Source organism: Tupaia chinensis, unplaced genomic scaffold, assembly GCF_000334495.1.
Source record: "Tupaia chinensis unplaced genomic scaffold, TupChi_1.0 Scaffold138098_1, whole genome shotgun sequence".
Taxonomy (NCBI): domain Eukaryota; kingdom Metazoa; phylum Chordata; class Mammalia; order Scandentia; family Tupaiidae; genus Tupaia; species Tupaia belangeri.
In genome coordinates this window covers 557,421-568,706 of record NW_006197997.1, presented here as the reverse complement: position 1 = coordinate 568,706, position 11,286 = coordinate 557,421, and the positions used below count along the sequence as shown (strand labels likewise).

Below are 11,286 nucleotides of genomic sequence, written 5' to 3'. Positions count from 1 at the left end.
ATGATGGATGGATAGACAGGTAGAATGGGTAGGTAGATGGCTGGATGGGTAGATGGACAGATGATGGGTGGATGGATAGACAGGTAGAATGGGTAGGTAGATGGCTGGATGAGTAGATGGACAGATGATGGATGGATAGACAGGTAGAATGGGTAGGTAGATGGCTGGATGGGTAGATGGACAGATGATGGGTGGATGGATAGACAGGTAGAATGGGTAGGTAGATGGCTGGATGAGTAGATGGACAGATGATGGATGGATAGACAGGTAGAATGGGTAGGTAGATGGCTGGATGGGTAGATGGACAGATGATGGGTGGATGGATAGACAGGTAGAATGGGTAGGTAGATGGCTGGATGAGTAGATGGACAGATGATGGATGGATAGACAGGTAGAATGGGTAGGTAGATGGCTGGATGGGTAGATGGACAGATGATAGATGGATGGATGGATGGAGGGATGGATGGACGGACGGATGAATGGGTGACTGTGCCTAGGAAACCTCAGTGAACCAAGTCTCTGGGTGCTCATCTGACCAAGTTAACACATCCCTGTCAGGTTTTTTGTTTTGTTTTGTTTTTGCTAGAGGGCATGTGTGCTTATCACAGAAAGGTGAGGGAGAAAGTGCTTGCCATGGATGATGGTCACGTCTGAGTCCCTTCTCGTCCATTTCTCCCTCCTGTTGGGATTTTGCACATGCATGCACATGTGTCTGGAGTGTTTCTCACACCACTGAGTCCAGGACTCAAACCTTGTGGTCAGCCACATGGGATCTGGCTGCCTTAACCACCAGGTCACAGAGCTATCTCAGAACTCTTCGTTTTCTGCCTCTGGATCTTTTATAATGTTTGAGTTTTCCAGAGCCTCAAATTTGCTGTCTTTTAACAGAGAACTGATCGAAGTTGGGTGTGAGGATAAAACCCTAGCCTTTAAAATGAGTGGCTACATATCTAATGCGAACTACTCTGTGAAGAAGTGCATCTTCTTACTCTTCATCAACCGTAAGTGAAAAAGAACACCTGGGGAAATCCATCCACTGGAAATTTTATGAGACCATGAAAAAGTTCCTCGTTCATAGATTTGGGTACACACAGGGAAAATTGTAGCCAAAGTTTGGTTCGATTAGGAAACATTCGTAAATGTTGTCCCAAGTGTGTGCTCAGCCCTTCCCTACGTGCTGCTGGCTGGCCGGCTGTCAGTCTGGATCTCACCTCTCAGCCCAAACGGGGAGCTCACAGTCCCCTGTTGGCATCAGCGACTTTGTAAGCAGGCCACAGGCACAGCTCTGCTGTGCCCTAACCATGAGCATAGGCAGGGTCATTGAGGTATAGAAATGTATGCTAAGCCCCATGCGATTTTTGTTTCTTAATTGCCACAGGACGCGTGAACTTGCCAGAGAGAGAGAGAGAGAGGAAGATAGAGGAAAGCACCCCACAGGGGGGCATGGTCATACCCCAGTCCCTTCTCCTCCATTTCTCCATCCTAACTGGATTTCGAGCATGCACACGTACATGCCCAGCGTGTTTCTCAAGCCACTAGGGATTTACATTATGGTTGGTTGTGTGGGGTCAGCTCCCTTTAACCTCTAGTCTACAGGGGTCAGCCTGAGATTTTTTTAAAAGAATGAGATTTATGGTACAAAAGGGAGTTCTAGAAGTGAGGGAGATAATGGACTAAATGAATTTTTCTCCAATTCCTTTCTAGTTCTTTTCTCTCTGAGGACCTACTGTTTAGGCGATTGTTACTAAGCAAGTATTATTGGGTAGTCTGCTTCTTGTAACATAATTGTATGAGTTCAGTGTTTCGATAGTGACAGTGCAATAAGAAATAGTCCAAACACATTCTGACTCCATTTTTTATTTTCCATCCAGAAAAAAAGATTTACTTTTCTATATGTTTACTTTTTAAAAAATTTACTATAGGGTACATACACTTGCCAGAGACAGGATTGGGGGTGGGGGAGATTGAGACAGTATCTCCACACTGCAGTCCCTTTTTCTCCATTCTCCTCTGAGGATGTGGACACACATGCTCATTTGCTGGGTATGTTTTGTAAGCCATTAGGTCCAAGACTTGAATCATATAATCGCCCATGTGGGATCCAGCTCATTTAACCAATACACCACTGACTGGCCCACCGTAAGTTCACTTTTCAACATTCTTATGCATTCTTCACCTTTATTTTAAAGCATTTCATAATAATTATATAGTTTTTGTTTTGTTTGCGCATGGAAATGATATAGTCCTTCTTTCCTACTAATAGCAATAACCAGCTATAAATGTCTCAGGTTATGCATGTGTTATAAGAGTTGTTCAAAGTACAGGAGCAGTGGGAAGCTGGCCAGTCATCTTATAGGCACATTCTATTAAACTGATTTATATTATTAATGGACTTTTTCTACTTCATTAGGAAGGCTGTCGTCTGATACATAACAGAACTTGTTTTAATCAAGAGCCAGAAAATGTCTTTTATTCATTTTCTTCCTAACGATAATGAGGAACTGCTTCATAACACACATGGTAACTACAGAGTAGACAAGCGCAAGTCTGACTCAGTGCCTTCTGACTGGCCGTGTCAGTGCCGTGTCCCTAGGTGGGCTGCTCACCACACAGTCTGGGCACTAGCTAATCTGTCCCCCACACCAAGTGCCCAGCAGCAAAGTGAGGTCAGACTCTGCGTGCTCTTTAATAACTACACGCTGCACAGGCTCACACAGGTGGCGGGTCCGTAGATCTCCCGTGGCTTGTCTCGAGTTCAGACATCTCTGGAGGGGCTCCAGCTGTCCTCCTGTCAGGCCCGTGTGGTCAGGACACATGTACAGAGTGCAGTGTTGAAGGGGCCGTAGATGTTAGGAGCCTCAGAATAACGGACTCCCCATTACTAAAACCAGGGGCACTCTTCTCATGGGAAATCAAAAGAAATGACATATTCTTGAGTACAGTGACACAGGACGATAGATCCTTAGCAGGTCTGGGGAGAGAGAAGAGCTGTGATTTCTAAAAATAGACCTTTCCGTCTTATTTATCCCAGTTTATTATTTCTCCATCCCCTCCAAACCTGCCTTGTTTCCTGAATTGCCATAAATGCACACGTGGCCACCTGTGCTGCCTGCCATTCTGGAACGCATGTCCTGACCCTTCCTTCCCCGCACAGATGCCCACTGCTGGGGCTCCCTGAGCACGGGGAGCTGCGCCCTCCCTTCTTGTAGCACACACACCTTCATCATGGCGCTGACCACTCGGGGCTGGAATGGGCTTATTCACCAGCGTGGTGTGTCCCGCACTTGGCACAGACACTACAATATGTATTTGTAGTCCAGAGTTTAAGCGCTGATGCCACGCTTCGCACTGCCCAGAAAGGGCAAAGCCAGTCCCCCGGGGCAAGTGAGGGGAAGGGAGGCAGGGAGGCAGAATGTATTTCCCTCTCGTGTTTTCGACTGGGAGGAGAGGGTTCAGGCCCTAGTGAATTGCTGCAAGTGGGAGCCCTTTCGTCCTTGGGATCTGATGTGGAGATCACTCCGGAGTGTTCTTTCTGAGTGATTTCCTGGCTTGGGGTAAATGTGCACCTATAACCTCACCCTTCAGGGCAGTTTTGAGTTGTCTTTTTTCCTTTTATTTTTTTTAGATCGTCTGGTAGAATCTACTTCATTGAGGAAAGCCATCGAAACAGTGTATGCAGCGTATTTGCCCAAAAACACACATCCCTTCCTGTACCTCAGGTAATGCAGCACCGAACTCTACCTTAGACTCACAAGGAACAGAAATTCTGTCAGACTCCTCTTTGAAAGAGCTGGGCTTCCTAACAGCCCAGTCAGAGGGAATCCCATGCACCACTGGTCATTGTTCTCTTCTCTCCTGGCAGTTTAGAAATCAGCCCGCAGAACGTGGATGTCAACGTGCACCCTACCAAACACGAAGTTCACTTCCTGCACGAGGAGAGCATCCTGGAGCGGGTGCAGCAGCACATCGAGAGCCAGCTGCTGGGCTCCAACTCCTCCAGGCTGTACTTCACTCAGGTAAGGGCGCCGCTCACCGGCCAGGGGCCTGGGTTCCTTTGCTCCTTTGAAATGTGTCCTGTTAGGCATGAGAACCTAGCTTTTTGCCTGAAGCTTTAGAACTTGTGAGACCTGGGACCAGCAGTTAGCGTAATGGCTATGTCGCTAGACTTCAACGTAGTTGACCACGGTTCAAGTCGCGGACTCGGTGGCTTAAACTCATGCTGGGCACGTGTGTGTGCGTGCCCAAGATCCCGAGAGGAGAATGGAGGAGAAGCGATTGCGGCGTGGCTATCCCCCCTGGGGGGGTGATTTCTTGCTTTTTGTCTCTCTGTCTCTCTGGCAAATGCACAGGCTCTATAGCAAAAACCTCTCCCCAAAAAAAGAACTTGTGAGACCCTACTTTACAGAAAGCTTCGCAATTACCAAGTAGCTGAATGTCTCCCGTGAGAACTTTTTATTTTTCAGTTTGCCTGAGGGCATGTGAGACATAAAGGGAGAAGAAAAGGCACCACCCAAGGGGATACAGTCACACCACAATCCCTCCTCCATTTTTCTGTCCTGTCAGATTTCAGTCACGCACACACATGTGGCAATCATGTTTTTCAAGCCAACAGGGCCTGGATTCAAACTGCATTGGCTGTGTGGGATCTAACTTCCCTTAACCAGCAGCCAGCAGGGCCAGCCACTGTAGAGCTTTCTTTGCAAGTATTTCCTTGATAGTTTTATTTTAGTTACGCTTCCTTGCAACCTAATAGCGAAGGCGTGCTGCTGTCCCTGGGCCTGGACTCATAGGCCCGCGTTCTCGTCCGTGCTTTGCCTCCATTTGGGACCTTAGAGCAGCTTCCTAGGAAAACGAGCTGCCTGCAAAGGCACCTCTTTCAATGCCTTCTTCTCCACTGGACATGTTCAGGAAGAGGCTGATCGCACCTCCATGGGGCAGAGGGAAGGGCTGGGCCCTGGGAGGCGGTGGAACGAGCGGAGAGAGCAGGAGCTTTAATGTCGGATAGACTTGGGTTACCACTATGTGACTGATCTTCCCGGGCCTCCATGTCTCCCCTGGTAGAGACAGATCTAGTCATCCCACACGCAGGGGTGGTTCCAGAAAGCGTCTGACACGGGGGCTAGTGCCGCCCACCGTACTCTCCAGCTCTCTTGTAGGGGCCTGCGGTTCTCAGTCACTTCCTTCCTCTGGGCCTCAGTTTTCCCCTCTGTGAAGTAGGCAGGCTGGCTGATATGCTCTCTAGTGTCCCTTTTCAGTTCTGAGATGAAGCGATTCTGGGCAGCCCTGCATCATGCTGAGTATGTATTCGTCTTAGGCATGGCAGATACTGAAACCGCAAAAAGAGGAAGATTTTCCCCATTAAATCGTGCTGGATCCTGTAAGCATTTTCTCTCTCACTTTTTCCATCTCCCTTCTGGCAAGTACACACATCCTTTGGCAAAATTTTAAAGAAGAAAATGAGAAGAAAAGAAAAACTGCTGGTGCCTAAGTCCTCCCAAAAGCAAGTCATGATTCTCAGGCTGTGGGACCTGGGGACAGCATAAAAGCTGTCCGTGCACTGTCCTGTGCGGCCAGGGCTGAGCTGCGCTGGGCTCGAGAGGGGACCTGTTGGTGGTGGCAGTGGTAGAGTCGGGGCTACAGAGCTCAAGTCAAATCGTGGGGTCGTATCAGATAGTAAAGACTTGAGATTCCAGCTCAGTAGGAGTGAGTGGGAGCTGATTTCTGTCTTTTGAAGAGCTTTCTGGCTGGTGTGTCAGAAATGCAGAGAGGGAAGATGGAAACCCATGGTGGTTTGGAAGCCGTGATGAGGTCAGGACACAAGAAGTAGCTCCCTTCACTAGTAGCTGAGAATCTAGAACTGTCAGGACCTGGAAATGGGCCGGCTGGTGGGGAGTGGGAGGGAGGCCTGAAGTGTGAGATGAAGGTGGAGAACACTGGCCCAGCCCAGAGGGACTATCCTTTGCCCTGTTCTACTTGAGGGCCCGGGGAAGAGAGTTGCCAGCATGCAGTGAGTCTGTGTCTCCATGAGGAAAAGCACCTCTCGGCCTTATTCTGGATGCATCAGATCTGTTTTGTGAGATTACTTTTTTTTTTTTTGGAGAGGTTTTTGCCTCATAGGTCCCTAGAATGAGAAGAAAAGAAAAACTGCTGGTGCCTAAGTCCTCCCAAAAGCAAGTCATGATTCTCAGGCTGTGGGACCTGGGGACAGCATAAAAGCTGTCCGTGCACTGTCCTGTGCGGCCAGGGCTGAGCTGCGCTGGGCTCGAGAGGGGACCTGTTGGTGGTGGCAGTGGTAGAGTCGGGGCTACAGAGCTCAAGTCAAATCGTGGGGTCGTATCAGATAGTAAAGACTTGAGATTCCAGCTCAGTAGGAGTGAGTGGGAGCTGATTTCTGTCTTTTGAAGAGCTTTCTGGCTGGTGTGTCAGAAATGCAGAGAGGGAAGATGGAAACCCATGGTGGTTTGGAAGCCGTGATGAGGTCAGGACACAAGAAGTAGCTCCCTTCACTAGTAGCTGAGAATCTAGAACTGTCAGGACCTGGAAATGGGCCGGCTGGTGGGGAGTGGGAGGGAGGCCTGAAGTGTGAGATGAAGGTGGAGAACACTGGCCCAGCCCAGAGGGACTATCCTTTGCCCTGTTCTACTTGAGGGCCCGGGGAAGAGAGTTGCCAGCATGCAGTGAGTCTGTGTCTCCATGAGGAAAAGCACCTCTCGGCCTTATTCTGGATGCATCAGATCTGTTTTGTGAGATTACTTTTTTTTTTTTGGAGAGGTTTTTGCCTCATAGGTCCCTAGCCGCCACAGAGCATTGCTGTGGGTGGTGTGGCCCAAACTCAGCGCTGTCCTAGTTTCCACGAGGTGGTCAGAGAACCCTCTCTCTGCCAGCAGCAGTCACACAGGCTCCTGACTTTGCAGCCGTAGAACCACTGTCTTCATGTTGCTCAGCTATGCCTGGTGCTCCACTGCCCAGGGCGTGCCTGCAAAGCCCTGGTTTTCAGTAAAGCCATTTGGTTTGAAAAGAAGGGGTGTATTTTAGTTTTGTCATATTGGAGAAGGTATATTGTGAAAAAAACTATGCACGGATTTAAAAATTGTTTGCACCTAATAAATTCATGCTTTAGTTCTAATTTGCCACCTACTTTTTGAAGTTCCCTGTACCACATATATCCACATACCTCTCATCCGGTTTCAACAACCGTCATCATTTTTCATATGTATGTAATCTGTCTGTCTCCCACTCAGACATAGGGAAAGGAATATTTTATAGTACATTGGAGGCATTTATTTTTTCCGAGTACTTCATTATGCAACTGAAGAAATTTATTTCCTTCTGTAATCACAATTTGAACCGAATAAAATTAGTAGTAGTGACATCGGGGCCAGCAGGTGGTGTAGTGGTTAAGGTGTTAGACTCCCACATAGCTGATCGCAGTTCAAGTCCCAGACCTGGAGGCTTGAAACTCAGGCCAGGTATGTGTGTGCACGTGTGCTCAAAATCCCAAGAGGAGAAAGGAGGAGAAGGGATGGTAGCATGGCCATCCCCCCCCCAGGGGTAAATTTCTCACTTTCCCTTTCTCTGTGTCTCTGGTGAGTGCATATGCCCTATAACAAAAAGGAACAGTAGTGACATCACTTACTATCCAGTCCACATTCAAGTGTTCTCATCATCCAAAAGAGATCTTTTCACAGCAACCTTGTTCAACTCTGTATACAATCAAGTTTCATTCGTGACATTCACTTGGATGGCTCTTAAACCTCTTTAACTCTGTTTGGAGCTCGGGAAGTCACCGTAGTTTTTCTGTGGTCCCTTGCACTTTCTGTCACTTCCCAGCAGGAGGCGCATAATAACCTAGTGTGTCATCTCGGTGATGAGATTCCCCAGTGGCTGCTGCTGGTGACAGCCTGCTTCCTTTATGGTAAAGTCCCCTCTCGGTGTTGAGGTTGATAGTCTCATTGTTTGTTGATGACTGTTACCTGAATCAGTTATATCACTGAATCGCAAGGTATGACTTTCTGATTTTATCATTTCTATCTGTACTGACTTTCATTCTTCTTTTTAGAAGAACTTTCCCTCATTAGAGCTATTTGGTTATCCTGAAATGTAGCTCACAGTAGGAAAGAACGCTAAGTGCTGCATTGTAGCCCTCTGGTTCTTAGTTTTCAAAGGAATGAGTTGGTATTCTAGCAATTTCTAGTGCTTTTCACTTTTTTTCCCTCCTCCTGTCCTTCCTACCCATTGTTGGTATTCCTCACTCATTATTTTGTCTTAGTTGTTAACAAAGCATCATATTTGAGTAAATTGTGGTCATCTTTTTTCCTTTTGTTTTTTAAATGCTAGGGGACACATGCACTCAGAGAAACGCAGAGACAGAGAGGGAGAAAGCAACCCACCGTGAGGCTTGATCACGCCACAGTCCTTCCTCCTCCGTTTCTGCATCCTGTCTGGGTTTTAGGCACACACATGTGCCTGGCGTATTTTTCAAGCTGCAGTCAGCCACGTGGGATCTGCTCCATTAACCACCAAACCCATTTTTTTTTTTTTGATACTCAAATTATCCCTTTTTAGTTGTGGAAGCTCCTTCAAGCTGGTGCCCTCATCCTTTTTACCCATTTCCATTAGTCTTTGATGCTTCCCTTATTTTTGGCAAGACAAAATGTGACAGGCAAACTGTGTATGTTCCAGACCTAAGCCCTGGAATGGGCCATTTTCCCATCTGATTGATTTTAGTGGGGAGAGTGGTATTTATTTATGATGATCTGTGACCTGGGCACCCTCCTGGCTATTGGATGGTCACCGCTTCTGGGCCTCTTCAGTGAGCAGAGTTAGGAAGTGTGTGGGGGCCAGCGGGTGGTGTAGCAGTTGTATCACTGGATTCTCACATGGCCGACCGCAGTTTGAGGCCCGGATCCAGTGGCTTGAAGATCACACCGGGTGCATGTGCATGAATGCCTAAGATCCTGGAAGGCAAATGGAGGGGAAGGGATTGCAGCAAGGCCATTCCCCCAGGGAGTGATGTCTCACTTTCTCTCTCACTGTCTCTTGCTTCCCCTGATCCAAGCACATGCCCTAAGGGAATAAACCTCTAAAAAAAAAAAAAAAATAGAAAGAAATGGGCCTGGGGCCTGGTAGCTGCCAGCAGCAGAGAGGAGGGAACGGGAAGTTACTGTTTGATGTGTAGAGTCTCAGTCTGGAGGTGGTGGTGGGGATAGCTGCACGACAGTGTGAACATGTGCTAAATACCACTGAACTTACCGAGCTCACACCTAAAAATGGTCAAAAGGGTAACTCTTAACATTTTATATGTTTTATGACAATAAAAAAAAGTTTTCTTATGGCAGCAAAATATATGAGAATTTTAAATAGTATTTTCATTGTAAGCTGATTTTAAGATTGTAAGGATTTTGCCTAGTTCCTGAATTTTATTTGCAAATTCTTTATTTTATACTCCCAACTCTGGTCAGGATTGCTTTTCTAATAATAAATCTGTAATGATCATTATTCCTGGCTATGACATTAATCTTCATGTAGGAGCCTGCACATTTGTACTTCATTTTAGTCTTATTTGTTTCTTCTTTTTTGTAACAGACTTTGCTTCCGGGACTTGCTGGTCCCTCTGGGGAGGTGATTAAATCCTCAGCAGGTCCGACGCCCTCATCTGCTTCTGGAAGTGGTGACAAAGTCTATGCCCACCAGATGGTCCGTACGGATTCCCGGGAACAGAAGCTCGATGCGTTTCTGCAGCCTCCGAGCAAGCCCCCATCCCGTCAGCCCCAGACCAGTGTCCCCGAGGGTAGGTCAGAGACCATGGCCAGACAGCAAGATGAGGAGATGCTTGAACTCCCAGCTCCTAAGTGCCTGCCAGGAGTCAGGATTTGGAGGAGGATACCGCCACGGCAACTCCGGAAACAGCAGAAGAGAGAGGACCTGCTTCCAGCCCAGCCAACCCCAGGTATGGCCTTTGGGGAGAGACAGCTGCCAACTTTGTCCTCATTAGACCGCCTCCTAACCTGGCTTGCCATCAATCACTCGTACCCCCTCTGCCTGGCTCTCCCTCTGCCACCACTGGGGTAGTGCTGTACCCTGGTCTACTGTTCACCTTTGGTCATGGCTTGAGAACAACACTGCAGTATCTTAAATGACTACCTTTCCCAGGATTAATTCAAACACATCAGAAAAAAGCTGGTTATCCTTTGAGTAGAGTTTTGATAAAGCCTCCACCTCAGAGAGAGAAGCCTACAGAATTCAAGGGAGTCTCATTTGTCCCACCCAAAGGTGCTTTCTCTCTTTTCAGGAGAAGCACACTTCCTAAATCCGGTTTACAAACCGCCCTGAAGTATGTGAGCTCCCAGACAAGGAGAGCTAGAGAAGAGGGACAGGAACCACAATACTAAAGGTTATCATTTAATGTTGAGTATTCAGTGTATCCTGTGCAGTGTAAGGCTAAGGCACTCTTTCACTGACCTTTATACAAACAATTCTTGGGTGTTCTTCCTTTCTTTTCTGTTCTTTTTTTTTTTTTTCTTTTTGGTTTTGCCATATAGTATGTGCACATGCCAGAGAAGAGAGAGAGAGGGAAAGTGAGAAATCACCTCCCCAGAGGAGGTGGCCACTCCACAATCCCTTATCCATTCTCTTCTCAGGATTTTGGACATGCACATATGCACCTAGCATGAGTTTCAAGCTACTGAGTCCAGGAATTGAGCCACAGTCGGCCACATGGGAATCTAGCTACCTTAACCACCACCCATGTTCTTCTTCTTCTTTTTTTTTTTTTAAGAATTATTTTAATTTAATTTTATTTATTTTTAATTTGACCAGAAAAGGACAGAGCAAGAGATAGGGCAAGTGAGAAAGCAAACCACCAGATCCGGGACTTGAACCATAGTTGGCCATGCAGGAGTCTAGTGCCCTTAACTACCATGCCACCTGCCAGCCCTCACACCACATAGCTTATATAATAATGTGTGCAGGTACTGGACCAGGAGCACAGGGTCATTTTTCCAAGTTCACTCACCCCAAACCTGGGAACTGATTAGCCATTTGCACTGGTGGTTTGTTTTTTTTTTTTTTTTTAATGATTTTTGCTGTAGGGCGTGTCCACTCACTGGAAAGACAGAGAGCAAGAGTGAGACATCACCCCCCAGGATGGATGGCCATGCCATAATCCCTTCTCATTTACCGTCCTCTCGGGATTTGGGGCACACACGCACATGTGCCTGGTATGAGTTTTAAACTACCAGGTCCAGGACTCAAACCATGGTCAGCCATGTGAGAGTCCAGCGCCTC

At 47.3% G+C, this 11,286-nt stretch overlaps 1 protein-coding gene across 2 annotated transcripts in view; it reads left to right on the top strand.

The window, feature by feature from the left end:
* The window catches only part of MLH1 (mutL homolog 1), a 50,216-nt gene that overhangs the window by 21,656 nt on the left and 17,274 nt on the right, over nt 1-11,286 (top strand). Inside the window, exons 1-4 of one of the 2 annotated variants that reach the window (XM_027776803.1) lie at nt 894-1,001; nt 3,626-3,719; nt 3,863-4,016; nt 9,586-9,851. In XM_027776803.1, coding sequence (XP_027632604.1) covers nt 935-1,001; nt 3,626-3,719; nt 3,863-4,016; nt 9,586-9,851 — 581 coding nt within the window. In that variant the 5' untranslated portion in view covers nt 894-934. Of the gene's footprint in view, nt 1-893; nt 1,002-3,625; nt 3,720-3,862; nt 4,017-9,585; nt 9,852-11,286 lie in introns of those variants that run through there. The other variant, XM_027776802.1, reaches the window with a different exon arrangement.